The sequence below is a fragment of the Myxocyprinus asiaticus genome, chromosome 20, assembly GCF_019703515.2.
Source record: "Myxocyprinus asiaticus isolate MX2 ecotype Aquarium Trade chromosome 20, UBuf_Myxa_2, whole genome shotgun sequence".
Classification (NCBI taxonomy): Eukaryota; Metazoa; Chordata; class Actinopteri; order Cypriniformes; family Catostomidae; genus Myxocyprinus; species Myxocyprinus asiaticus.
This window is the reverse complement of record NC_059363.1, coordinates 4,498,361-4,526,337: the sequence shown is the minus strand read 5'-3', so window position 1 is coordinate 4,526,337 and position 27,977 is coordinate 4,498,361. Positions and strand designations below refer to the sequence as shown.

General features: G+C 36.5%; 1 protein-coding gene across 4 annotated transcripts in view; it reads right to left on the bottom strand.

The window, feature by feature from the left end:
- The window catches only part of cdc42bpaa (CDC42 binding protein kinase alpha (DMPK-like) a), a 99,658-nt gene extending 72,014 nt beyond the window's left edge, over positions 1-27,644 (bottom strand). For 3 of the 4 annotated variants that reach the window (XM_051646438.1, XM_051646439.1, XM_051646441.1), the window contains exons 1-2: positions 26,561-27,644; positions 2,287-2,378 (exon numbers count right to left, since the gene is read on the bottom strand). In XM_051646438.1, the coding sequence (XP_051502398.1) occupies positions 2,287-2,378; positions 26,561-26,738 (270 nt within the window). In that variant the 5' untranslated portion in view covers positions 26,739-27,644. Of the gene's footprint in view, positions 1-2,286; positions 2,379-22,086; positions 22,113-26,560 lie in introns of all 4 variants that reach the window. The other variant, XM_051646440.1, reaches the window with a different exon arrangement.
- Between the last annotated feature and the right edge of the window lie 333 nt (positions 27,645-27,977).

Sequence of the window (27,977 nt, the reverse complement as noted above, 5' to 3'; positions counted from 1 at the left end):
CATACAAACTCCGATCACAAACGGTTGTTTTTAATTTTCCAATGCACAACCGCTTTGACAGAAATTAAACCAAGGACGATCTTATATGAACAAGAGCGACATGAAAGATCTAACTGGACGGACCGGACCCCGTCTTGCCACCACCGCAGCCTGCACTGGCTGTTTGTGAATGGATATGCAAATAAAAATAATGTACTACTTCTAAACTATATTGTAAGTAACATGTTGGACCTAAATAGACTGTTTGCATATTGAATATTGAATGTCAAATGTTATTAAATGTACTTTAAGTGTACAGATAATATAAGCAGTAAAGATGCATATTGCATATCTGATGTTAGTGTTTTTATGCCAGTTTTCTTAGGTTTTATAAGTGTGGTAAACATGTAAGGATGTGTGTTCTTCAACCTGTTAATTAATTAATTACATTACATTTATATAGCGCTTTTTTAGGCACTCAAAGCACTTTCCATAGTATAGGGGGAATCTCCTCAACCACCCACCAGTGTGCAGAATCCACCTGGATGATGCGACGACAGCCATAGTGTGCCAGTACGCTCAACACACACAAGCTTTTGATGGAGAGGAGAGAGTAGAGTGATGTAGCCAATTCAGGGATGGGGATTATTAGGAGGCCATGATAGATAAGGGCCAATGGGGGAAATTTGGCCAGGTCACCAAGGCCAGGTTATTTTTAATAACCACAGAGAGTCAGGACCTCGGTTTAACATCTCATCCGAAAGATGGTGCTTTTTTTACAGTATAGTGTCCCCGTCACTATACTGGGGCATTAGGACCCACACAGACCACAGGGTGAGCACCCCCTGCTGGCCTCCCTAATATCACTTCCAGCTGCAACCATAGTTTTCCCCAGGAGGTCTCCCATCCAAGTACTGACCAGGCTCAACCCTGCTTAGCTTTAGTGGGCAACCAGGAGAGAGCTGCAGGGTGATATGGCTGCTGTTACATAACTAAATCATACACGCCTATGGAAATGGTTTTGTCGATTGTTCAAAAAGAACCCATGCATATTTCTTTCCTATAACCCATAGATATCCCTTTATAATAACTTAATAAATAGTAAATACTATAAACAAACATTATTAGATTATATAAGAAGACAGATTATTAAAACCACAGCACTGCCCATATCTACCAATAAAAGCTGTTGCTCAAAGGAACCTGGAAGCATGGTTGCCTGCTTTAAGTTGTCAAGTTAATATCATTTATACACTTAAAATATGTAGTTTGCTAGTGATACTTCTGCATCCAAATATTTAAATTTAAAGTAGGACAGTACGCCACTAATGGGACATAAAACCACGTCATAAAATTACATCTTGGTACCTCAGATTCCTTAACCCTAGTTAATATCTAACAATGACATCTTTCTAAATTCTTTACATTAAATTCATGATTGCTTGTGAACTGATGATCTTTTATGTTCATACACTGAAAACTCCTCCTCATTGTGGGGATTTGGGAAATATTAGCCTGCACCACAAATATTAGCAAGCGCTCAAGCACATCCATTGGACATACTCCCACATCCTGGCAAATTAGATCCAGACCTACTATTTCCAATATACACTTGTCCTAATCTCAATGTGTAAATTGGGATGCAGCAAGGGGTGGGCGATATGTCCAAAAGTTTATATCATGATGCGAGTAATTTTATAGCACAATAACGTTATATGTCACGATATACTGTAGCTACATTTTTTTTTGTTTTATTTTTAATCAATAAAAAAAAAAATTGTAATGGCTATTTTTGAATAATCCAGTCAGTAAATTAAATACTTTATAAATGAAAACTACTTCCTCTTATATCATTTTCTCTTTAATTGGAACATGACAAACATAGTCAAAGTAAAAAAAAAAAAAAAATTAAAAAACAAAATTGGCGCAGCAATCACATGAAACAGCTGCGTGCGTCAGATGAATCTCATTGAATTTGCTTCGGCAGCTCGAAATTTCGCTTGGGTGGCAGCCAAAAAATGGTCAGTGCCTGAAAAACCCCGTCCATGTTTCTTTAATCCTCTCTGTCTCACGTGTGGCCGCTCCACCTTCCTCCTCCATTTCTCCGACAGAATGTGCATTATGTACGTGTAACGTGAATAGAATGAGGTGCACATTTCTTGCCATACGGTGGCGATTTTGCATAACCGCGATAGAGACGATAATCCAAAATGGATAACGGTTGTCAAATTTCTACAGGTTTACCGTGTCTACCGCTATACCACCCACCCCTAGATGCAGCCATCTCAACATAAGACTAATCCTTACCTCGCCGAAAGCTCCTCGTCCAATAACCTTTAGGATTTCAAAGTCTTCCTTATGCAGTCGCATCTGTTTCACTTTAGAGGTGAATGGTTTAGCTGAAGAGAGAGAAGACAGCATGGAGTTATTATTTAAGACGTTCACATCACTACAGAGTGCCATTCAGAAAAACAGTCGTAAGGGCCTGATGTTCTCAAAAGGATTTGTAGCAGTTTCAGTTACAGCATTTTCACACAAGTCAAAAGTTCAGAGGCATCTCTGAAAAAAGCAGCATGTTCGAAGGACAGATTGATGGTATCTATTCAGGGCTCTATGCTTACATTTTTTTTTTTAGAAGCACTTGTGCGCCTGATTAAAAAATTTAGGAGCACATTCAAAAATTTAGGAGCACAATTGTAGAGTTTTTAGAGATGGTAACATTAATGTGCCACAATATAACATGCACAAAAAGACATAAGAAAACTGAGCTCATTAATTATGACAAAATTCAGGAACATAGTATGAGTCATGACAAAGGAATTTAAATTCTTATAAACCAAATGTAATATTTTTTTTAGATAATTTGATAGGCTGTCTGCAAAGAAACAACAGCAGGTCTGTGCTGGTTTCACCTTGTGAACATAAATACACAAAAACACAATGAAGTGTGGTCCTCAAAAACACAGTCTTTGAAGTGTGGTCCTCTTAAATGTATTTAAGAACTGTAAATTGACATCTGCACTGCTGAACACAATTAATGTTCCTGTCACAATGTACAACAATCAGATGCTGCATATTTCAGTTGGCCAGGTTTTGTAAACTTTTTACTTTTAAAGTACAATTTGATACTTTTCATTTCATTCAAGCTGACTAAAACATCTCACACAACACTTGCTCGGTTGACTGAAGGGATGAAAAGCAGCCAATCACAGTGTGAAACGCAACTATTGTGCAGTATAGATCCATTTGGGAGTTGCAAACAAAATGTTTTATTCCGATTGTACTATACAACACTTCATGAGCTTCAATCTAGGGTCAGGAATCTTTAGGCACCTCACGATTTGATCCGATTATGATTCTAGGGGTCACGATCCGATTTCGAATCAATTCCTGATACATCTACATTTTCTCATATTGATTATTTTGCAGTGCAAAACACAGTAACTTCACATTTTGACCAAAACTGGGATTCTTAGACTGTAAACTGCCCTATGACAGACAGGTCTCGCTCAACTATAACCAGGTTTTGAGAAAATTGCAGTAACTACAAAATCCACACTCATATCAAGTAACTGTTTTGTTGGTGTACAATGTATTTACAGCGCTTATATGAGAGTATTGTCATCATAAAAAGTGATAAACACTGACCTCTTTACACAAGAAAATTAATTAAAGAAAATAAAAATTGGTTTTCAAAACACAATACTATTAAATTAAATAATTCAACTGATGATGATATTACATTTTTAATTAGAACAAATCTATCCAAATCCTTTTGATTTTTGATTTGAACTATAACTACAGGTTGATTACATGATATCTGTTTCTGTGAGAGTGCAGATGTCAGCTATACCTTTCCTCACCACAGGTGATAAAGCGGCACAAATAGCGGGATTATTATTTTAAAAAAATCTATCAAGCATCTCATATGCACTTTTTCATCTGTTTGCTCTGTGACGTCTCTCACCTACTTAACATTTGTCTAACAATCTGTCAGGTGTGCACACTCTTCCCGACAAGTGAGAGACCAGCAATGTGCAATAGCAAATGAAAGAGCCCAAGAGGAGTAAAAGACATTGGGAAGCAGCAGACAAAAAATAATTTGAAAATAAAAACATCACCCACGTCTCCCGAACCGCTGTCTCATCATTATTTTCAGGTGTGTTTTTTTTCCTTGTTGTGCAAATTAGTGCAATAATGGGTGCAAGCTCGTATTTCATGTTCTTTGTTGACATGTAATCACGAAATCAACTGTATCATTGCCACGTGCGTGAGTTTACTAATTAATTTAGGATCGTAGTTTCATTAGGAGACGAATGGTTTGTGGTTTATACATCCAGTCTGCGATCAGTTTTGCAAATGTGACTGAAATGGCCGCACTGTAGAGCCCTGATATTGCTGTAAAATTTTGTCATAAATATCATTATTACACAGCTCTCTGGAATACTTGCTTTAGATTGGTCAACTGCATAATTGCAGGTATTCGATTTCCTACATAGCTGTGTTAGTTTTATATCTCTGTCTGATTTCACTGTGCAGTCTCTTTGTTCTCACATAATAATATAAATTCAAGTGAAATCAATATTTCATGTCTCCATGGCTTGATTCATGCGTCCTCCACAAAGACAAATCCGCCCGATTCCAGCCTTGCTGAAACACCCCAGACCATCACCGATCCTCCACCAAATTTCACAGCGGGTGTGAGACACTGTGGCTTGAAGGCCTCTCCAGGTCTCCGTCTAACCATCAGATGACCAGGTGGAGGATTGGTGATGATCTGGGGGTGCTTCAGCAAGGCTGGAATTGGGCAGATTCGTCTTTGTGAAGGATGCATGAATCAAGCCACGTACAAGTTTATCCTGGAAGAAAACTTGCTTCCTTCTGCTCTGACAATGTTACCCAACTCTGAGGATTGTTTTTCCAGCAAGACAATGCTCCATGCCACACAGCCAGATCAATCAAGATGTGGATGGAGGACCACCAGATCAAGACCCTGTCATGGCCAGCCCAATCTCCAGACCTAAACCCTATTGAAAACCTCTGGAATGTGATCAAGAGGAAGATGGATGGCCACAAGCCTTCACAGGGCTCAACATTAATGCTTGTTTACAAGTGCATTTTTGAAGGGTCAAGTGAAAGAGAATTCTACTTGCTCGACCGGACAAGCAGACTGATTAAAACATCAATAACAAAAAAATAACCAGCTATATTTGTGATAGCCAAGGCCTGTGTCACTTATTAGAAAGTTCATATTTTTATTCTGCTGTTGAAAGTAATAAAGTAATAAAATAAAAAATGTATTTTGTAATTCGTTAGCGATCAAGTAACAGCTGCGCCCTGTTTGATTGACAGGCAGCGTGTGTGTGTGCTGAACATGCGTGTTCCGAAAATGCTCGCACTAATGCACACCTGAATGGTCAAATACATTTCAAAATTCTGCCAAAATGCCCATCTTGGTGAGGTATTCATGTAATCACAGAGAGTGATGTCTAAAGTGAACGTAAACAGCAGAGAAAAAAGCGGATTTGTATTCAAATATCGGACTTGTAAGTATAAATGTAAGCTAATAGACCTGCTGCCGTCTAGTGTAGTTTTTCTTTATAATAAATCAAACAATCATAAAAAGAAAATGAGAAAACATTGTGATAATCTGTAGCCTTTATTGTACATGGTAGATCTTGCTGCAATAACATGATGAAAAAGTAGATCTCATTCCATAGAAGTATGAGCACCCCTGCTGTAAATGATGGCGATGGAGGCTTTTCTTTATTTGACTACCATACGTAACATAAAATAATTATCATAGGACAATAGCCTCCTTCCCTACCCAGTGCAGTTTACATTTTAATTTCAAGGAAATCCACTGTTAAAAAGACAAAAACGTTATAAGTTCAACAAATGCATGATGTTTCCAAAGTTAATGAGTAATCGTGTTAAAGAATCGTGATCAACATTGACCAAAATAATCATGATTATGATTTTTGCCATAATCAAGCAGCCCTATTTAAAAGTTGAAAAAAATTGAATTGTAAATCGTGAATCGTCCATGAGTTTGATGAAAATCAAGATTTAATATTTTTGACATATCGCCCTGCCCTATTAACAACATTACTGTAGTTAACATGAACTAATGAACTTAATGTTAGTTACAGCATATACCATTAAATTTTTAAAATCAAAAGTTGTATTAGTTAACATAAGTTAATGCACTATGAACTAAAATGAACAATGAACAACTGTAATTCTATTAACTAACATTACAATTAATAAAGGCTGTAAAAATATATTGTTCATTGTTTGTTCATGATATCTAATGCATTAACTAATGTTAACGAATGGAACCTTTTTATAAAGTTACCAAAATTACATTAAAATTACATTAATTGTGAATTGCTAACATTTATTTGTTTTGAAACAGTTATGAATAGTTCTGTTGTCAATATCAAAAGGTCATAGTGACATACTGGTAAGCAGTAAAAAACCATGAGAGCATCACACACAGCAGAGATACGTTCAAAAAATAAGAAAAATATATCCATTACAAGCTCTAAAACAGCTCCAGTGAGAAATCATTAATATCTATTATTTGTTTACTGTCTTTGATATTTTGCTCTAACACAAATCACTAATTATTAAGCAAATGATTGAAGAGGCGGTGTCGTTACGGTTAAAATGTCATTGCTGTGATTAGTGGTAATGTGACCAACATTAATCTGATATCCTCACAAAATAGCACTGAGATGAGTGACTGATGAGATATTGAGAGCACCTGGACAGCGCACATGTTTGATTGACACCGTGAGTGAACATATTGAAGGGAGTGAAGCTGAAAGTGCTCATGATCGCTCAAACAGTCTCTATCGCTCAACACAACATCTGATTGTCACAACTCATGTTACATCACGTACAGTTGAAGTCAGAAGTTTATATACACCTTGGTTGTAGTCATTAAAGCTCATTTTTTAACCACTCCACAGATTTAATATTAGCTATAGTTTTGGCAAGTCTTTTAGGACATCTACTTTGTGCATGACACAAGTAATTTTTCCAATAATTGTTTACAGACAGATTGTTTCACATTTCATTGACTATATCACAATTCCAGTGGGTCAGAAGTTTACATCCACTAAGTTAACTGTGCCTTTAAGCAGCTTGGAAAATTCCAGAAAATGATGTCAAGCCTCTAGACAATTAGCTTCTGAGAGAAGGTGAACTGAATTGGAAGTGTACCTGTGGATGAATTTTAAGGCCTACCTTCAAACTCTTTGCTTGACATCATGGGAAAATCAAAAGAAATCAGCCAAGACTTCAGAAACAAATTGTGGACCTCCACAAGTCTGGTTCATCCTTGGGAGCAATTTCCAAACTCCTGAAGGTACCACGTTCATCTGTACAAACAATAATACGCAAGTATAAACACCATGGGACCACGCAGCCATCGTACCGCTCAGGAAGTAGACACATTCTGTCTCCTAGAGATGAACATAGTTTGGTGTGAAAAGTCCAAATCAATCCCAGAACAACAGCAAATGACCTTGTGAAGATGCTGGAGGAAACAGGTAGACAAGTATCTATATCCACTGTAAAACGAGTGCTATACCTGAAAGGCTGCTCAGATAGGAAGAAGCCACTGCTCCAAAACCACCATAAAATGCCAGACTACAGTTTGCATGTGCACATGGGGACAAAGATCTTACTTTCTGGAGAAATGTCCTCTGGTCTGATGAAACAAAAATTGAGCTGTTTGACCATAATGACCATCGTTATATTTGAAGGAAAAAGGGTGAGGCTTGCAAGCCGAAGAACACCATCCCAACCGTGAAGCATGATGGTGGCAGCATCATGTTGTGGGGGTACTTTACTGCAGCAAGGTCTAGTGCACTTCACAAAATAGATGGCATCATGAGGAAGGAAAATTGTGTGTATATATTGAAGGAACATCTCAAGACATCAGCCAGGAAGTTAAAGCTCAGTCTCAAATAGGTCTTCCAAATGGATAATGACCCCAAGCATACCTCCAAAGTTGTGGCAAAATGGCTTAAGGACAACAAAGTCAAGGTATTGGAGTGACCATCACAAAGCCCTGACGTAAATTTGGGGGCAGAACTGAAAAAGCGTTTGCGAGTAAGGAGGCCTACAAACCTGACTCAGTTACACCAGTTCTGTCTGGAGGAATGGGCCAAAATTCCAGCAACTTATTGTGAGAAGCTTGTGGAAGGCTACCCAAAATATTTGACCCAAATTAAACAATTTAAAGGCAATGCTACCAAATACTAACAAAGTGTATGTAAACTTCTGACCCAATGGGAATGTGATGAAAGTAATAAAAGCTGAAATAAATCATTCTCTCTACTATTATTCTGACATTTCACATTCTTAAAATAAAGTAGTGATCCTAACTGACCTAAGACAGGGAATGATTTCTATGATTAAATGTCAGGAATTGTGAAAAACTGAGTTTAAATGTATTTGGCTGAGGTGTATGTAAACTGATTTAAACTGTATACTCAGATTTGTATACGCATGTTTATTTGTTGTTTAATTCATTTTTATACCCGTTATCCTCTCCATGCTCACAGTGCAGCGAGTCAGAATAACTACCGTAATGACTCCAGGAAATGGGCAACTTAATATGAAATTTTAAATTCATGAATACTTAGAATTGCCAACAATTCACCCTGCAGAGGCCAAACTGTCTTCAAGTGGCTTTGAATAAAATGCACGAGTCATATGAACTACTTTAATGGTGTTTTTATGGATTTTTCATGTCATTTTTGGAGCTTGACAGTAATTAACATGACTAACAGAGAGTATCAGATTTGGATCGGGCTTCAACACTCTCTGATAACAATTTTCTCTTCTGCAGTATAGCTCCTAAAATAAATGTACCTAAGGAGTTTTAGATATTTATATTAGGAAACAAACCAAAAAAGACAAATCAAAAACCTTTTTTTTTTTTGCCATTGTATAATGGGCTAAGACTACACCCTCTCACTTTTAGTTCACTTGATTTCGATCCATCTTTAACTAACAAAAACAAACTCTCTCTTCTTAATAGAGCTGCATATATCCCCAATTTTCTTCACGAAAAAAAACACTGGTCCGTGACACATATATTATTATTCACTACGTTGCGAGCCATCACGTTATAATCTAGCTGCAGCAAGCATGGGCGAGTGATGAGTGTGTCCGCGCGAGACAGTGTATCAGTCGGGAGAAGTTTGAAACTCACCTCGCGCTGTTTTTCACGCGACACATAAGCGGCTCTGACCGCACAGAGTTTGTGCTTATTTATTACAACCCGCTTTCTTATTATTTGAACTTTAATAAAGGATGCATTAAAGATATAATGCCGGGGTGTTTCCTTTTTAGATGCTCTGGCAGGCAAGTTTTGCTCAAGCGGAATGCCAAGTATGGCTCCGCTTTATTTCACGTCAAGACGGTACTGATTCTGCATTTACTATTGTATTTTTGTATTATAATTCCCTCATACTTTGCGATCTACGTCACCTTAATCTGTTTGGAAAATGTGAACTGTGATCTATTCTTTCTTCCTCTCCTCAATCAAGTGCGAGCTGAACTGCTGCTCTCCCGCGTTATCATTAGCGTTCCAAATGATCTCATGTTGCGTATTTTTTGTGTAAAATGTTTTATTGTCGATGTTGCTGATAACATCGACTAATCATTTCAGTCCTAGCGACTAGAATACATTATACAAATGATTTTGCTGACGATGTCAAATTCAACAATTTAGTGAACATTGCGATGATTTTAACGAGCCTTTTATTTGGCCATTAAGTTTCATAGAGTGCACCAGTAGATAAATTCATTCATTCAAGATCCTTCAGGGCTGTATAATGAATCAAAATGGAGATATGATCATATGTAATTATTTAACTGCCAAAGGCAACGATTAAAAACAGATAAACATGATCTGTGCGCGCTTCAGAATGAACCGGCGATGCGCTTATATGTATGCATGCTCAGGGGCGGCGGGGCTTATGGGCTCGTGTTTGTAGCACAGTTCGCCTGCATTGTGAAGTATTTCAGATCCAAGCATTCAAGCGATTCCAAATATTAGTGACCGCTATAAATTTATTATTCAAATCTATAAACGCAGAGAGTTTGACAGTGGTTCACAAGATGTGAAACTCATAACAGTCAAACAAACATTGCACTTTCCATTTCATAATAAAAGCTCCTGGTGAAGGTGAAATAAATATGACTGCAAGCAGTGTCAAAATAAAAAACCCAGTTTAGGGTGAAGTAAACAGGACAGAAATATATTAATTTATCTTTTAAAAATCTTATCCTGAAAATAATAATAACACAGTATTATATTATAATAATAAACTTGAATGGGTTCCACAGAAATAATTTAGTACCATGCAATATTCATCTGGTTTCCAAAAAATAAGTGAAGTAGTTTTTGCACACCTTGTTCATTCACAGAGAACATTTTTTAGTAAAAATGTATGAAGGTAAATGAGATTTTTATTAAGCTTCCATACATGATTGTATGTTAAATATAAGTATAAATGTGCAAATCAATTAAAATTATTACATTTTACTCTCCCTTGTGTTAATTTAGTGAAACACTGTTGGAAACATGCCTTCATCATTTTCAAATAGGTTTTTATTTAATGCCTTTGAAATATTAATTCTACATGGCTACAATGGCTGTTTAGATGAAATTATGGTTCCTCTGATTAAAAAAAACAAACACTTATGCTATTTCAGAGCAAAAACATAATTATCGAGATATATATCGAATATCGTAAATTTGCTGAAAAATATTGAGATATAAATTCTGAAGCCATATCACCCAGCCCTACTAGTGACCACCCAAAACATCCTATCATCGTGGCAGCAAATTTTGCAGCCACATTGTGTTCAAAATTGTTTTTACTATATTTGACTCCATAAATGTTGTCAATCTGTGGCCTACCTTCATCATTAAAACAATTCATCATTGTATGTGAAGGAGAAAATGACTCTACAAACATTCTACATACTGAAGACTGTATAGGTACAATACTGTTTGCTGCTTATGAATGAACTCTGTTTTGGTTAATGAAAGTTACATTCAGCTCAAGACTGCCAAGACCTTGGACACAAAGACAGATCTCTTTTCACTTGGACTGCATTAAATCCAATCCATCCTACTGACAATGGGCCCTGTTAACCCAGCAAAATAAAAATTGATTTAACTCTGCTGAAACCGAAGCAGTCCCCAAGATCCTACAAGAATCCAAGCAGGATTCTTATTTATTTATTTTTTGTAAGAGATCGGCATAGCCAGAAATTATTTTCCTAACCTTTTAAATGAGACACCACTTTGGGAGACGCAAAGAACTGTCAGCTTAGAGCTGTAATCAACTGCAGAAATGGTCAAAATGAGAATAAGATGTGTCACAATATGGTTAACTATTGCAGGCCTGTAGTATGCAGTCAGTAACACGGCTGATTTGTGATGCTGCATGATATTGGTGCAGGGCTTTTGTCAAGATGACAGCTCATCGTGTCTATCTATGAGTTTTGGGTTCAAGCAAGCATGCATGCAGTTGCTTTTAATGCAGATGGTTGGATAGACCAGAACACCAGCCTCACCCTGCTATAAATAGATTCAAAGAGCTATTTTTGAAGCAGGGAATGCTACAATTAATGCATCAAAGCAATGTTTGCACCATTTAAAGAATCTATCATTAAAAACAGATCTTATTCTGATTCTGATAATTAAAAAATTCTGAATATCATCTGATTTATTGGCCTCTGTGATACATCTGGTCAACCACTAGTGACCATTTCATCCCTGATTTTTAAAACCCCATGTGGCCTCAGAATTGGCAAACCATGTTACAACCATTCAATTATATTTAACAAGTACAAACATGCTTGAACAATATTATGCACTGGATTTGTCTCAGACAGCTTCCTTCACCAGATTCATAGTAGAAAGCGTGTGTTATAACTGAGAATTGAGGACTGATTTATTTTTTGCATTGTTTTATTCAACTGGCATGAATGAGTTGCTAAGTGTTTTAATAAACTCCTCATTCCAAATCTGGAGAAATGCTGTCATTTCCTCCTCTATTTCCTGTGGGTTACTTTTTATAATGACAGTTTTGGATTTACAGTATAAATAAAATAATTTCTGTGGTAAACATCGCTTGAAGATACATGGATGTTTTGTTCTACAACATAAATTACACACAATCATACCCCAAACGTGAATTTTAAAGCAATATTGAATTGTTGTAGAACAAAACGTCCACATATCATTAAGTAATATTCACCACAGACCTTACTCTGTCTGTCTTAAGTTGAAAAACCCCATAGGAAAATCCAGAAAACCCATGGCATAACCTTCAGTGTCTGCCTACAAATTGACGTTAAGGCTGAACAGTTCTACTAGGATAGATATCTCTATAAAGAATGATGCTTAGTGTTAAACCAAAGTTAAACTGATAACCCATTTGTGTATTTAAACATTTTGTGTTAGTTATTCATTGTCACCATTAAATTATAATTTTTTTAACAATGCATTATTTTATAGTATCTAAATATTGAATATTGACGTTACGTTCCTAGACTTTTCATTTTGTTGGATAAGATAATAAGTTTTGTTTTCACTTGTTCCCGCTCGAGTTTGAATGTGGGGAACACACGCTCTCTCGTGAGGTAAACAAATGAAAGGAGAATGGAGGAAAAGCATATGTTTCTGGACTCAACAGGTGCTATTGTTAATGCAGTTTGCACAGGAGTCATTTAATAAAGATGTCTGAATTATACCTCATCTTTTATCTTGCGTTATTATAATGATACCTGTGCCCGGCGGAGACTGAGATGCTGCTACCGCAGAGGATAATAAAAACCGCTTCACCCGGGACATGCTGGTTTCACTGCTTTGCCTAAAAATAACACGCCCAGTGCACGTAAGCAAAAGGAACCGAACTCCGAGCACATTTGTTACTCTGAGCATGAGACTGAGTTGTTGGAGCTCATCACCGCTCTGAAAACCAAATGCTCTAACACAACACAGACTGTAGAGATCAGCACACATTATCTCTGAAGCGAGCAGACTACTTATTTAATTAAATTGCAGCCCTTTGTGGTTTAATAATCGCACAAGTTCATATCGTGATTTCGATTTTATTTCGGTTAATCGTGCAGCCATAGTAGGCCGTGTTAATTTAATAGCCAAAATATTTGGAAATATGTAAAATGAGAAAAAAGTTTTGTTTCAGTAACGATGCACATATGCAAAGTAGAGACCCTGCAATTTTGTAATTATTGAAACATGCCATTTTTCTAATTGAATTCATTGTTTAAATGATAACATAAAAGGATGACAGGGTAATTTTATAAGGTTAGAAAAAATTGCCCTTGTAAAGGTAAAAAACAAAAATGCCCCTGGAAAACAAATATTGCCCATTAATGGAAAAGTTCTGATCCTGGTTTCATCTGACCTGTATAGGAATCGAGAAAAGTAGCCCCCCCATGAGATTTAGGTGAGTTTGTTGTCAAATTTTGGATGATGTTTTAGTGTTATGATTTTTTTATTTAAATTCATTCAAACCATAACACGCTTCATAAACAGTACCTAACATACTGCTTCTCTGGCGATGGTGAGATTTCAGGTGAATGTATCTTCATGTTCTCCCGGTGATCACTGAAGTAATTGTAGGTTGGAATGAAACAAGGAGACTGGCAGATCACCAGTGCTTGTCTTCATATTGTACTTTAACACACTATCACAATGTGTGCAGAAAATATAATGTTAATTTATAGAGAAACACTCCAACACTGATTACATTGAGTCAACTTCATCTTTACAAGAGAGTAATTTTTATTCTGTGTTGTGGACAAGACGTGACATATTGCGCACAAGCGGCAGTGTGCCCTCTAGTGGCAGATGACTGTAGACAGTCTTTCAATGTCTGCTGGCATGATCACTGAATGCGTTTGTTCTACAATATATTAATCGACGATCGAGAAGCTTAAATGATCAAATTATTAACGACAACTAATTGATCATAACATCTCTAGTTTGTGTATGTGCACGCGAGTCTTTGTAGTGCGGGGTTTTGGAAAGAGGAGGCGTGGCTAATCAACGGCTAAGTCTGGTGGAAGTTCCAGAATGGCTTAAATCGCTTACAGCACCTTTAAAAACGAGGCCCCAAACTGATCTGCTTGTATGTCCTGTCAGAAACCTTTCACTAATGGTGTAACAGAGAGTCAGGCTGTGCCTGACAACAAGAATAACATGAGAAAACAAAAAGTAAATCTGACCACTTTCGTCAAACACGCAACTTCAGATAACACGACCTTGTTGAAATCACCTAACTTAGATGTGTATTTACAATTTTGCTTCAGGCATGAGATTGCAGTTTCTTTACTTACAAATTACAAGAGGTCCTAAACAGGTCAATAACAAACTCAATAAGACACTCAAATACAGAGGTGAGGAGAATAGAAGAACAGTAACAACAAGATATTTCAACGAGACTTGTTTTAGTACTGCAATTCAGGTTGGATAAACTCATCTTATGAATGATTACTTAAGTTATTATATAAGTGTCATAAAACGATTCAATAAAAGTTATGGCATTTTAAATGGACTACCTAAATAAATAGCAACCAAGGCCAAACATTTCAATCCCCAAAAGACATTCAGTGAATACGAGTTCCATTAGCCAAAATGTCAAGCGACAGGTTTGTTGATATGAAATCCACACACATTGCTTTGCTGGAAATGGGCAAGATTCCATGTAAACAATTCAGTGAATATCAAAAATTACCACCGTGTCAGGCATCCTTTTATAGGGCATTAGAAATCGATGGAAAACAGACCACCTGGAACTGCCATCACTGCATCTAATACATCAAACAAGGAAAGTATAAAAGCTACTTGCAGAGGCCGGTGTAAAGATCAAGCCTTCCTTAGAAGAACCAACAACGTTTTCAACTTCAGCATTCACAATTCAGGGTTCATTAAAGGTCTGAATTCAGAAAGCTCATATATATATCACACTATGTATATATCAATGTTACAGTCCCCAGTCTGAAGGGCCACAGGGCTGCAAATCAAATGAACCTTACCATGTATCTCCTGGAATACCCAAGAGACCCGCATTAGGAAACCATATAAAGGCAAAGACACTGGCAGGATCATTAAAACATGATTTCCATAGAGGGAAAGAAACGCTGGAAGCCAGTAAGTGACTACAGAAAGAGTTCAGATGTACTTCAGAGTGTGTGCAGTGTTCAAATCAAACCTGTTCTGTTCAACTAAAACATCGAGCATTTTCACTACGAAACGTCTACACAATACAAACACTGGGTGTAGAATTGTCAGACCCCTTTAGCTTACAGGTTATTATAATATATATAATAACATGAAAACTATTAATTTAAAAATATTTTCCTAAACTGCAATAAAATGAATTAACAAAACTAAACGAAACTAAAACAGTGCTCTTGCTTATTGTAGTACATTTAAAGTCAAATTAAACAGTATTTGCTCCCCATTCTACTTCTGTAATGTGGCGTATTTCCAAAAAAAAACAGGACATTTAACAAGAAAAAAAAAAAATGTAGAAGGGGACTTGATTGAATTGGATAGTGAAAAGTGGGCGTTCTAGACTACATGGAGCCACGCGGTAAGAGAGAACGAGTTAGAAAAAAATAAGAGGGACTGGTGACATCAGACGAAAGGAAAAGTTCTTTCAGAGGTGCAGCAAGTGGCCACATTTTGATGACAATACAAAGACAAACCTATTTCTTTGGAATAACGAGCAGCAATTTATTCATCCACAATATGCCAAGGAACATGTATTAGGGGTGGACAATATGACCAAAACCTTATCACAATACTAGTAATTTTATATCTCGATAAAGGTATTATATATATATATATCACAATATAGTATTTTCTGGGGGAAAAATCAATACAAATTGGGTTATGTATTAAATAACCATATTGTCATGTTTACTTTTGGGTAATTCTGTCAGTGAATTAAATACTATCAAATATTTCCTCTTATATAATTTTCTCTTTATTTGGAGCTTGACAATAGTCAAAGTACAAAAAAACCCAACTTGGTTTTAAATCATTCATATAATAATGCTACATTTCACATTATGCCACATTTCAGTCTGACATGTTATTATAAACTTTCCTTAAGAAACTCGAGATCTTCTACAGTATAATGCATAATTAAAAAAAGAAAAAACTATACAACAAAAATAAACACTTCTTGCAGAAAATATCAAAAATTATGTAAACGCTTCTTGCAAAAATTATAGCCAAATTAATGCAGAGTGTATGTTTTGGCTTTCATAATATTCTTTTGCGTGCTTCATTTTGAGGTAAAACAAACGTGATTATCATCGCACAACACAGTTTGCATATTATATTTTTCTGCTCTGTGTTGGGTTTTGTGAACCTATACCAAAGATGTCGCACCTGTTTTTTTAATAAGCTCCTCTTAACTTTCTTTACTTGTTTAGGAGTCATCCCATTCTGTGAAGATGTTTTTCTCAGGGCTTGTCCTAGGTCCAAAATGATAGAGTAGCGTGTGTGATCCCGCTCTGCGCTCTCTTTTAAATATCAGGAATCAACTTGTGTGCTCCAGAGATAGCACAAGCGACGCTCACATGAAACACAGATGTGCGCGTCAGATAAGAAGCATATTAAGCACTTATGAAACGGCGAATGCGAGACGAATGTCATTGAATGTGCTTGGGCGGCTGCCGAAATTTTTTTAAACCCCGTTCATGTTGTCTTCTCTCAGTCTCACGTGAAGTCCTGCTCACTGATAGATAAGCCCAGGCTGCGCACATGGATATTTACATATCGCGATATACATGATATAGGAAAATCTCTATCGATTGACACTTTATATCGTCGCCACAATATATATCGGCATATCGCCCAGTCCTAACGTAATAAAGCTGAAAATAGGATCAATTTTGATTTCATTTTGACTTGCACTAGGTTTTGCCTTTTGAATAAATGTAAATAACTGGAAATGTTCTATTGATTCCTCAACTGATTTGTTAACTATATAAACTAAAAAGGACTCTAAATTATAGCCTAGGCCTCTACAAACTATAAAAATGCTTCCATGATATAAAAACTAAACTCAATTTTAGAGGATACAACAGGACTTTAGACAAAAAAACAAAAAAAAAACAGAATGTAATCTATATCTGAGCTTTAACCGAGGTCCTAAACTGACCAGCAATGTCATTTGTCTTGATCTGTTTTATTAATTAAAACCCCAAGTTATGTCAACAAAAGGCACAAATAATTTGATAAACATATTATGCAATTAAACCTTAATTATAAAAACAATAAAAACTTTGAAAACCTTTCCTAAACACGAAGAATGTGATAACAATGGAGGAACAAGCCTGGTCCTAAAACCGGGATCTGTCCCGGCCTGACAACAAGATTATTTCCATCCCTAAACATCATATTAGTTTGGCCAATCACTGTACATTAACCTCAAGAACAAGTCGTAACTAGCCATAACACAGAAACAAATAAGAACTGATTATAAAGGAATAGCCTGTGATCAGGATTTAACCTATGAATACAAGAATACTCCCAAGATACAGGCTAAATCACAAAATATGAGACCGGTTTTACCTGATAGTAAACCCAACTAGCAAAAATAACAAACTAAACCTGTACATTTCAAACGTTGTGAAAAAAGCTACACTATGTTATGACTACATAATACAGTCTGAGTTGACAATTTAAACCAGCTGTCCAGGAGAACTCTCAGTGCAGGGGTACTTCTTGGCATACCAAAGGGTAGTTGTTAGTCACTGTTCACTGAGACAGCCTTTTCTTTCAAACAGTTGGGCCTGAACGGCCTCTGTGACTTGCACATTCCAACGTTTGCCTTAAAATCAAAGTCTTCAGGGCAATTTGTCTTATTAGCACAAGTCAAAGAAACAATGTAATGTGGAAAGCAAGAAAATGTCACACTAATTACTAATTTGTTAAGGCGTGCTGTGCATTTACATGTTAAAAAAAGCATTGGTAATAATAATAATAAAATAAAGGCTCATTACAAAAATCGTTTTGAAGGGTTTCCTTGAAAATCAATAAACCGACAATGAAAGAATCCTCCTCGATGTTAATACGCAAACAGAGGTGCACACTGAATAAACTGACAGAATGCTGGTAAAACTCTTACCTGCAAAGCGAAACTGGGGTAAGGGTATATATCTAGGTGTGTCGGTCGGGTTTTACTTGAACTGTTTATGACCTTTCTCCAATAAAAAAAACACAGTGTAAGGTATTTACACAACCTTACACGTTGGCTTATGATGCATAATAGGTTCAAGATTGTGTATGTAAACGCAAATTTCATCATCAGCACAGTCTGAGCGGATTGACCGCATGTGGCCTATTTTTTCTCGACACACGGACAGGAGCGCATCATTGCTGCTTGCGCCTGCCGCTGACTGTTCTAACAGAGTGTCACAAAACAGTCGTGGTGCACGTGTGTCGAAAACTTCCGTATTCTCTTGTGGTCAAGAGAATACATTGAAAGACTGAGAGCTTGACCATGTGCAAGCAATCCAGAATGCTGAAAACTAAGTATACCAGAGCCTTTAGCTTCAGTCCCACTGAAGTAGCCAGAGGTTAAAGTGTCTTTCTCAAGGGAACAATAGTGTTAGAACACCAATCAACCCTTGCTGACTTTTCCACAACCTTTCAGTTCCCAGCCCATCTTAATTACAGATATATTTAATGTGTTATAGCTTTATTAAAGTTCAAATAATACGGAAGTAGATCACGTAAGTAACTACAAACTCTGAAACTGGCATTTCTCTGTGTGGTCAGCGCCTCTTCTATGAGTTACATGAATGTCCCGACCTAAGGAGGAGAGATTAAAACTGCACCGCCTGAGGCACACTCTGTCGAGGGGACGCTCACCCCTCGAGCGCGCATGCTTAATGCAGCTAGATAACGTGACGGCTCGTGACTTATTGAATCATAATATATGTCACTGTGCATTTCTTATCGTGACGAAAATTGGCAATATGCAGCTTTACTAATAAAAGTTAAAGATGGATTGAAGTGAACAGAAAGGTGAGAGAGTCTTCGCCCCATTAAAGGGGTCACTGAACTGAGAAATCAAAATTCCCTTGATCTTTTGACATAAAAACATCCTGTAAGTTTCAGAACTCAAAACTTTCTCGTTAGTCTAAAAACAGCTTATATTGAAGCCAATCTGCCAAAACGACAGGATGTGGAATGTGCCACTTTATTACGTAATAGTGTGACTAAACACCGTCTCCGCAGAAGATGATCAACGCCTGCTTCTACATCACTGCCTGTTTAGCCACACCCACCGATTCACGCATGTAGTAGGTAAATAACGAGAGAGGCAAACGCAGGTCTACGCAGAAACCAAACGATAAAGATGGCTCCGAAGACAAGACGCTGTGCATTGCCAAGTTGTGGAAAAACACAGTCTTTGCATTGCCTTCCTTCTGATCCCAACATTAGGAAAGAGTGGATGAACTTTATTTTGAATGAAGTTCCAGACTGCATCAGTAAGAACTTGGTCCTTTGATCACTTCAATTTACCGTGGATTCGTTTACAAACAAGGCACAATTCAACGCAGGATTTTCAGAAAGATTGAAACTAAAAGACGATGCTGTGCCGACTATATTGGATCCGACAGTAATGTCGCACCACACAAGTGTGAGTAACTGTTTTTATTACGTGGTCACTATTGCTTTGTCTGTTATTACAGATCGTTTGATATGCACTGAGTATTTATGCGTTTTTAACCTAAATCACAGCAGCGTCCATCTATGAAGGATGTAGGCTGTCAAACATACATGCAGAAGTTTACATCGGTGGGCACACAGCTGTCCTTTGGAACCTAATCTTAGAAGCAAAGGTTTTTTAAATACGCAAAACTGTTAGCCAATCATACCAGTGGGTGTTTACTTCCGAGTCTACAATCCGCCACGCCTATTCAAACGGTGTGTTATGATGAGGGGGGTCAAAACAGGACAGAAAATAGCCTACTACTGCTAAATTATAATGTTTTTTTATGTAAAAATCTTGATAACATTATAAGTGGACCTCAGAGAACAGTACAAAATAAAAAAGGCAGTTCATGACCCCTTTAAACACTGCAACAAAATACATTTTTGAAACAAAGTAAATTTCCTTTAACAGCTATACCGCAGAAGAAATATTGTTATCTGAGAATGTTACATATAATATGAAAAATACAAATATTTTAAAATATCTAAAAATCCTTTAAAAAAAGATGCATTCACCTGAGAAGCAGCATATAAGATATTTAGACTTGCTTTAAGAGAATAGATCTTGAATATAAGTATATTTTGTCTTTACTCACAGAAGTATAACCAAGTGAAAAAAAAAAACTCTTAGGGGCCGTTTACACAACAACGTTTTCAACTGAAAACTTTATGCGTTTTAGCTGTTTGTTTACACGACAACGGCGTTTTGGGGCCTGAAAACGCAAACTTTTGAAAAAGGGTTTCAAAGCGCAAGTTGTTTTTTTTATATTATGCCATTATCGTTTCCGTGTAAACATACAAAAATGTGAATTTGTGAAAACGATGACGTCATGCGCACGCGCATTACGTGTTATATAAAGAATGATGGACTGATAGGCATCAATTTGAGATGTATAATTATCAATATGAACACTGGTGTCTGTGCAAATAACAATAATCAACAATTTATTCATTTGGAGTATTTTGTGTGGAGTGTGAACATTGTACAGTAGGCAGAACCAGCAATTTGAAAATCTTGAAATTAATGTATGGATTCAGATGGGAAAAATGTATTAGTATTTTAAATGTTATTTATTTACTTAATTTTATTTGATGTACCTTTACCCTACAATTCATTCACCCACCACTTATGTATACAGCCTATAGACAGAGATGTGATGCCATGTACAGTATTCAATGATATGCTTAGAATATGAAAACATGAGGCAGTGAAAATGCATGTTAGATCCAATGAACATAAGACCTCTCTCTCTGTCTGAAGATATCCATATATCAGAGTTCTGTCTGATATCCAAAACCAGTCAACATCAACCGCTTGTTATGTTAACTTACTCTCGTACCAGCCCAAGAGTCAGCAGGGGGAATACAGAAGAAGGCAGGAGACGAAGTGATGGTAAAAATGAGCAGAGTTTATTGAATAATCTTGAGAGTTCAGTCTATAGGCATGCGCACGAGTACTTCAAAACAACGTGTGAGACATTCAAAACTACAATGGCGGACTACAGGACTGTGTTTGTGCTGCTCAAGATTTTGAGTTTATTGACGCTTCTCCAGCAAAGTGTAGATTTACTGCATCACTACTATGACCAGCGATCGCCATCTTCATTGTTTGTATTCACCGCTCTGTGGAAGAATGCTTATGTGCGCGTAGTGTTTCTTTACAAAGTGACATCGCCAACTACTGGCCTGGCATGCATAATACAGCGTTTTTAGTCGTTTTCGCGGATCCGTGTGAACGGGGATCGTTTTGACAACGTTGACGTCTGTACGTGAATCTTTTCAAAAACGCAAATGAAAAACGTTTCCGTTTTTAGTACATCGTTGTCGTGTAAACGTACCCTTATATACAAAATACACTTATATTTATGATACATTCTCTAAAAACAAGTCTAAATACCTTATATGTTGCTTCTCAAGTAAATATATCTTGTTTTAAGGATTTTTAAACCATTTTAAATGGAAAAGAAGACAAAAACACTTGATAACAACAGGATTTTTTGCAATGAATTTCTTTACTGAATTAAACTTAATAAAAAGTATTTTTCCCTTTAATTCAGTGAATGTCATTTAGAGGTATTTTTAAAAGATGATTTTGTCCTCTTTATTGTTAGTAGGCATGTTTAATACAACCTCGGAGCACAAGCTGAATAATTGGTTAAGAGCTAATGATTAATTGTTGCAATAATAACCAAATAGACAAATAATCGTTCTAATAATCGATTATCAAAATAATCGTTAGTTGCAGCTCTAATATCAGACTATATTTCAGTCACATTATAATTCTCTCATCATTTACTCACCCGTCCCAAACTTGTATGACTTTCTTCTGTGGAACACAAACAAAGATGTTTTTAAGGATGTATGATGTGTTTTTGTCCATACAATGCAAGTCAATCGGGTTCCAAAAGGAACAAAGGCAGCATAAAAAAATAGAGTGGTTCAATCCATGTCTTCTGAAGCAATACGATCGCTTTGGGTGAGAAACAGACCAAAATGTAAGTCCTTATTCACTATAAATCTTGACATCCAGCCTGATTGGAACACATTCCAGACTTCAAAACGGTGATTCTAAGATGCTAGGTACTAAATCCCGGTATCATTACACATCAATAAGACATTGCATTTTTATTTTCTAGTGTTTACCGTTAACCTGTTGGCGACTATGGTACATTTTAAAAGTATAAAAAGCCAACAAAATACAAAAAAAGGCACACACATCCACGGCAAAAGCTAATAGGGTGCAGAATCCAAAAAATAACAATCCAAAATATAGAAAAAAGGATTTTTAATAGGCAAGTAGTGACGTTTCGAGCATTCCGCTCTTCCTCAAGACTGAGTATGCTCAAAACGTCACTACTTACCTTTTAAAAGTCCTGTTCATAGGAGCTTTGCAGTTGTTCGTTTCCTTTTTGTCTTTTTTCTGACATTTTAAATGTATGGCAGAAAAAAAACTTAACCCACAACTATCATTTTAACTTGCATCTGCATTTTCAAAATAGCCCAACATAGCGTGACAACCGCGGACCTGGCAACACTGCGTCTGGTTCATGTGCAGCGCCCTGCACATACGAGGAAGTACGTAATTGAGCTTTTCTACTGAAATCGCCATAGTACTGCTGATGTCAAGATTTATATAACAACTTAAATTTTGGTCTGTTTCTCACCCAAAACCAATTCTATCGCTTCAGATATGGAGTTATGTGTGCCACAATTCTGCAATATGATATTTTGAGAGCGCAAAAATGTTCTGTGTGTGTAAAATTATACTTTGAGCATGCAAGATTGTATTTTGAGCACACAAAAATATTCTGCGTGCGCAAGATGATATTTTGAGCGCACAAAAAGGTACTTTGCACATGCGTGAACTCAGTTTTGTAAAGCAATGTATCTTCTTGCAAATATTATTTCACTTTGCGCAAACAAAAATCAATTTTGCACTTGAATAAAGTTTACTTGAATGTGAATTTGCACAGAATTCTGAAATTACGTTACTGTTTTTTGAGTGTGCAAGATCTCACTCGCTCGCTCCTCCAACCCACTCTGCGTTCACTCATAGCTTTGACTTCTTGTTTGCTCAATAAGGTCACAGCATTATAATGTGCCATAATTTCAGCCAATCAGTGATGAGGTGGTAATTTTTGATTAGCTGGCTAGACCACAGATCATACTGCTAATAAAAAAAGAGGAAGAGAAGGGAATAGTTTGTTTTCAAGAAAGGAAATGTGTAACACTATGACCACATGAAAGCAGCACTTTTGTTGACAGCTGTTTTTGTTAAACTTTTATGAAATATATATTTTTAGTCTCTGCACTGCCAATAGGCTCACTAGCAAGCAAACAATAGCTAGCTCTCTCAGTATGGTTCTCTTGGCTTGTATTTGCTTATCTAGGTTACCAAGTTACACTTACATAGCTACTTGGCCATGTTAGTTACCACTTTCTTTTGAAATTATTTTAATTAAATCTCTCCCATGTGTAATAATCTTTAATATTAATGTAATAGTGTAGTTTTGGGGAACTTAATTTGACTTCCATCTATCCCACAGGATATTCTGAGAGAGCAGTTTATTAAAATAAATGTGACCAGATTACAGTCTACCATGGATCAGCAACCACTGAACCTTCACGTTATTTTATCCACATTCTTTAGTGTGTCCTCTCCTATTTTTTCGACAGCCTTGTATATTATGAATATTGCCTAAATTAACATTCTATTCTTGATAATAAATTAGAAAAGTTTGGATTGTTAGAAAAGTAGTACGCTACTATTGTTAAAATAACTGTGTCTGCAACTATGTTTAGTAAATCAGGCTTTATGCAGCGCCTCATGTCTATAGAATAGAAGCCTAGAAGCCTTTATTTTGGTCACACATTATACATACATTTTTTGCATATATACAGTGAAATTTATTTGTTTTCACATATCCCAGCTAAGTTGGGGTCAGAGTGCAGGGTCAGCCATGATAAGGCGCCCCTGGAGCATATAGGGTCAAGGGCCTTGCATCTTGGTGGTGCTGGGGCTTGAACCCCTGACCTTCTGGTCAGTAACCCAGAGCCTTAATTGCTGAGCCACCACTGCCCCTTTAATATATAATATATATAATATGTAAGCACTTAGCGGCATATTCCCTAGCGCTGAATGTGCTTTATTTCCACTCTCCGTGCGTTGCCTCTCTCCCCCGCTATAGACGTGAAGCGCCGCATAAAGCCTTATTTTAACAATAGTAGCGTAGACGCCTGCTAATACTGGCATCTTTCACTTAAACATACTGCAGAAAACAAAAAGGAAGCAAAGTGAAACTACCTTTATCTGCCTGATATATGATTCAGACGGTTCACCTAAGCCAGGTTTGTGTCAGGACAACGTGTCGCCTATTTTTCTTTTCTAAATCTAGCTTCATTAATCAGCATGTTACGAGCCTTTCACAATATACAAAAAAAATAATTAATTTTTTGAAAATTAATCAGAGATGTCATCATGGCATTGGTGGCCAGGAAAGCCTATTTATACTTAAATTAAGCAAACAGTATTTTAATGATTCACTGTTATGTAAATTGTTTATTTGTTAGTAGATTCTTACTTTACATTTTCAAGGGATACCCCTGAACCCCCATACAGTATTTTTTATCAGTCAAAAGGCATCCTATGTCCCATACAAATATATTTTGAATGTAAAAATATTTAAACATAAAAACTGGACTGCTGTCATTCAGCTTCAAAACGAATCTTTTATCTATTTTCACTGTTCATGCTTTATTTTTTTACAAAGTACTTGAATACTCCTTGTATAGATATAAACACATCATACATCCTTCAAACTATCTTTGCTTGTGTTCCGCAGAAAAAAAGAATGCCATACAAGTTAGAGAAGGCATAAGGGTGAGTAAATGTTGAGAGAATTAACATTTTTGGGAGATTATTCAAGTCCACATGTCATTCAAACTCCACAGCTAATCTTTCCTATATAGGGATCCAGTTTGAGTAATTACTAGTAAGACATTTTACAGCACAACTTATAGTGTCAGAATACTTTGCCACAAGCCAAAGGAACTCGGTGCAGATTTCTCTCATAAATGTAACTAAACTTTTTAATAATTCTACAGCAATTGTTATTTTAAACAGACAAAGCCTTAACATAGGTTGTGACATTTTTTACTCATAGTGTGATTACATGTCCACCTTTTCAATGGTTAATTTAAATCCATGCACCATGATATACTGCTCGGCATGCTGGTATGATGGCCCAGTATTTAGCTACATGTTGCTACTTGACTTGTTCAGGGCTGTACACACAAACTTTTGATTCAGTATTGCCAAATGTGGCATTTGTTGCATGCACAGCAGTGAAATATCCTTATGATGGATTTTCAAATCCAAAAGTCTACAATGACTAGTCTTAGGTCACAGTTATAAGATGCTCGGAACATGAAATGCACTGGTTTAAGAGGGTTTGTATATGAAATGCCTTTATTTAACCCTTGTGCATCAATAAAATAAATAAAAAAAGTTACTTAGAGAACAAAAATGTCCATGTCAAAAACTGGCATAATAATATTATATATTAATATTATTTTCCACTTTCATTGACTTAGATTTTTTAACCAACATCAGTCCTGATCATAACTACCAAATATTTATTAATTTTCAGGATTTTATCCCTTTAAATGCCAATTTGTTTACATAATGCCACTGTTGTTTTTTTTACACACACACACACACACACATTTCTCAATACACACATACAAAACACACTCTAACATCCATACCAACACACCTACACAATTTTAGCTGCATCATTTATTCAATTGGCCTGCAGTGCTCTACAATACAGCAAACAGAAAATAGGAAAAAAGCATGTATTTGCTCCATAGGCTAAACCTAAGAAAAATGGCGCCATCTGGTGGAAAATATTAAACAATTACATTTTGAAGCCAGGGATCCGGAATAAAAGCATAATATCATAGATTTCATGATTTTATGCTTTAATGGCACTGGGATCATATGTTGCAGTTTTAATGGGTTTCAATGGGGACATTTTTGTCCTCAAGGTCCGTAGATTATAGATGTGTTATAGGAACTGAGGTTGAAATATCAAAATTCCCCAAAAATACACACCTTTGGCAAAATGTATGCCGTTGGCATTAACACAAAATGATCGAAAAAAATAAAAAATAAAATAAAATAAAATGTCCCGAAGGTCGCACAAGGGTTAAGAAGGTTTGCACATTAAATGCATTGGTTTTAAGAAACAGACTGTAAAGCACCATACTCACCCCATTCCAAAAACTCAGCTATATTCTTCTCTCTTCTGAGCGGGGAGTTGATGCACTCATCATAAAGACATATGAGCACATCCAGAAGGGCTTCCACACTAAAACACTGTCCATTAGACTGGACAGGGCCATCCAGGATCAGTTTTTCCAGCTTTTTCAAACGCACCTCACCAGACATGATTCAAAAAGAGTGTCAGTCCAAAAATGTACTTTAATCTTATAAGAAAATCAATGCAAAGGGCTCTTTCAACGCCTATCAATAAAACCCACGCATAATCACACTAAAATGCAATGCAAAAACTGCATTAAACTTAATGTTAATTTCATACCTAATAAAAACGTTTCACTACATCTTTGAATCTAGTGATAAACCCAGTGAAAGAGAAGCAAAACAACCAATGAGGGGAAAAAACTTTACAATTTAAGACATTTAACTACAAAAGAACATTCGCGTTTGTGCCGAAAATAATGTATATCCTGTGTTTAGTAAATATTACATTTATTGGCAGATATTTAAGTGCCTTTATCTGTAGCCACTCCAGCTAACTAGCTAAACAACATCTCGCGACACAACGTCTGCTTTCTCTCGCATAAATACAAAATTAATGGATTAATATTAACCAATACTAGTTTAAATACACGTCAAGCATGTACACTTTAAAATATCCCTAGTTTGTTCAACTTTAACGGGCTAATGATCCAGCTAATAAAGACGTTCGGCTAACAGGCTAATGATTTTAGCTCGTCATCAGGAAAAATTCTCTTAAAAACTCGAAGAAAATAAAGTGACAAGCCCTCCAAATGTGATATGAACGTGTGTAAAAAACGGTTTGAACGTGTTTATATCCACAGAAAGTGAGTTTTGCAAAGTTTTCCAAAGGCAACGACTGAGTTTTCCACAGTTTTCGTAATTTTCCCAGGATTAATTCCTCAGAAAGTAAGTCCTGGCCGCGGGATAAAGTCCCTCAGATAATGATGGTGATGATGATGAGGAGGAGGAGGAGGAGGAGGACAGTGGAGATGTGGATGCGGGGTGACGGGTTGATTTTCTCTCATCTGCCCATCGCTCCGGAGTGTTTCAGGAATGATGAGGAGAAACATGGCGACTGGAAACACACACACACACACACACACACACATACACATGCAGAGGCAGACACACAATAAAAAATAAATCAAACTAAAAATAATAAAATAAAGTTATAAAATCATACACTCACTCACATACATACATGCACACACATAAATGTGTAAAACATAAACTTATTCATAAACCTTCACATATTCTTACACATAGATAGATAAACAGACAGACAGACAGATAGATAGATAGATAGATAGATAGATAGATAGATAGATAAACAGACAAACAGACAGATAGATAGATAGACAGACAGACAGATAGATACTGTGTAGA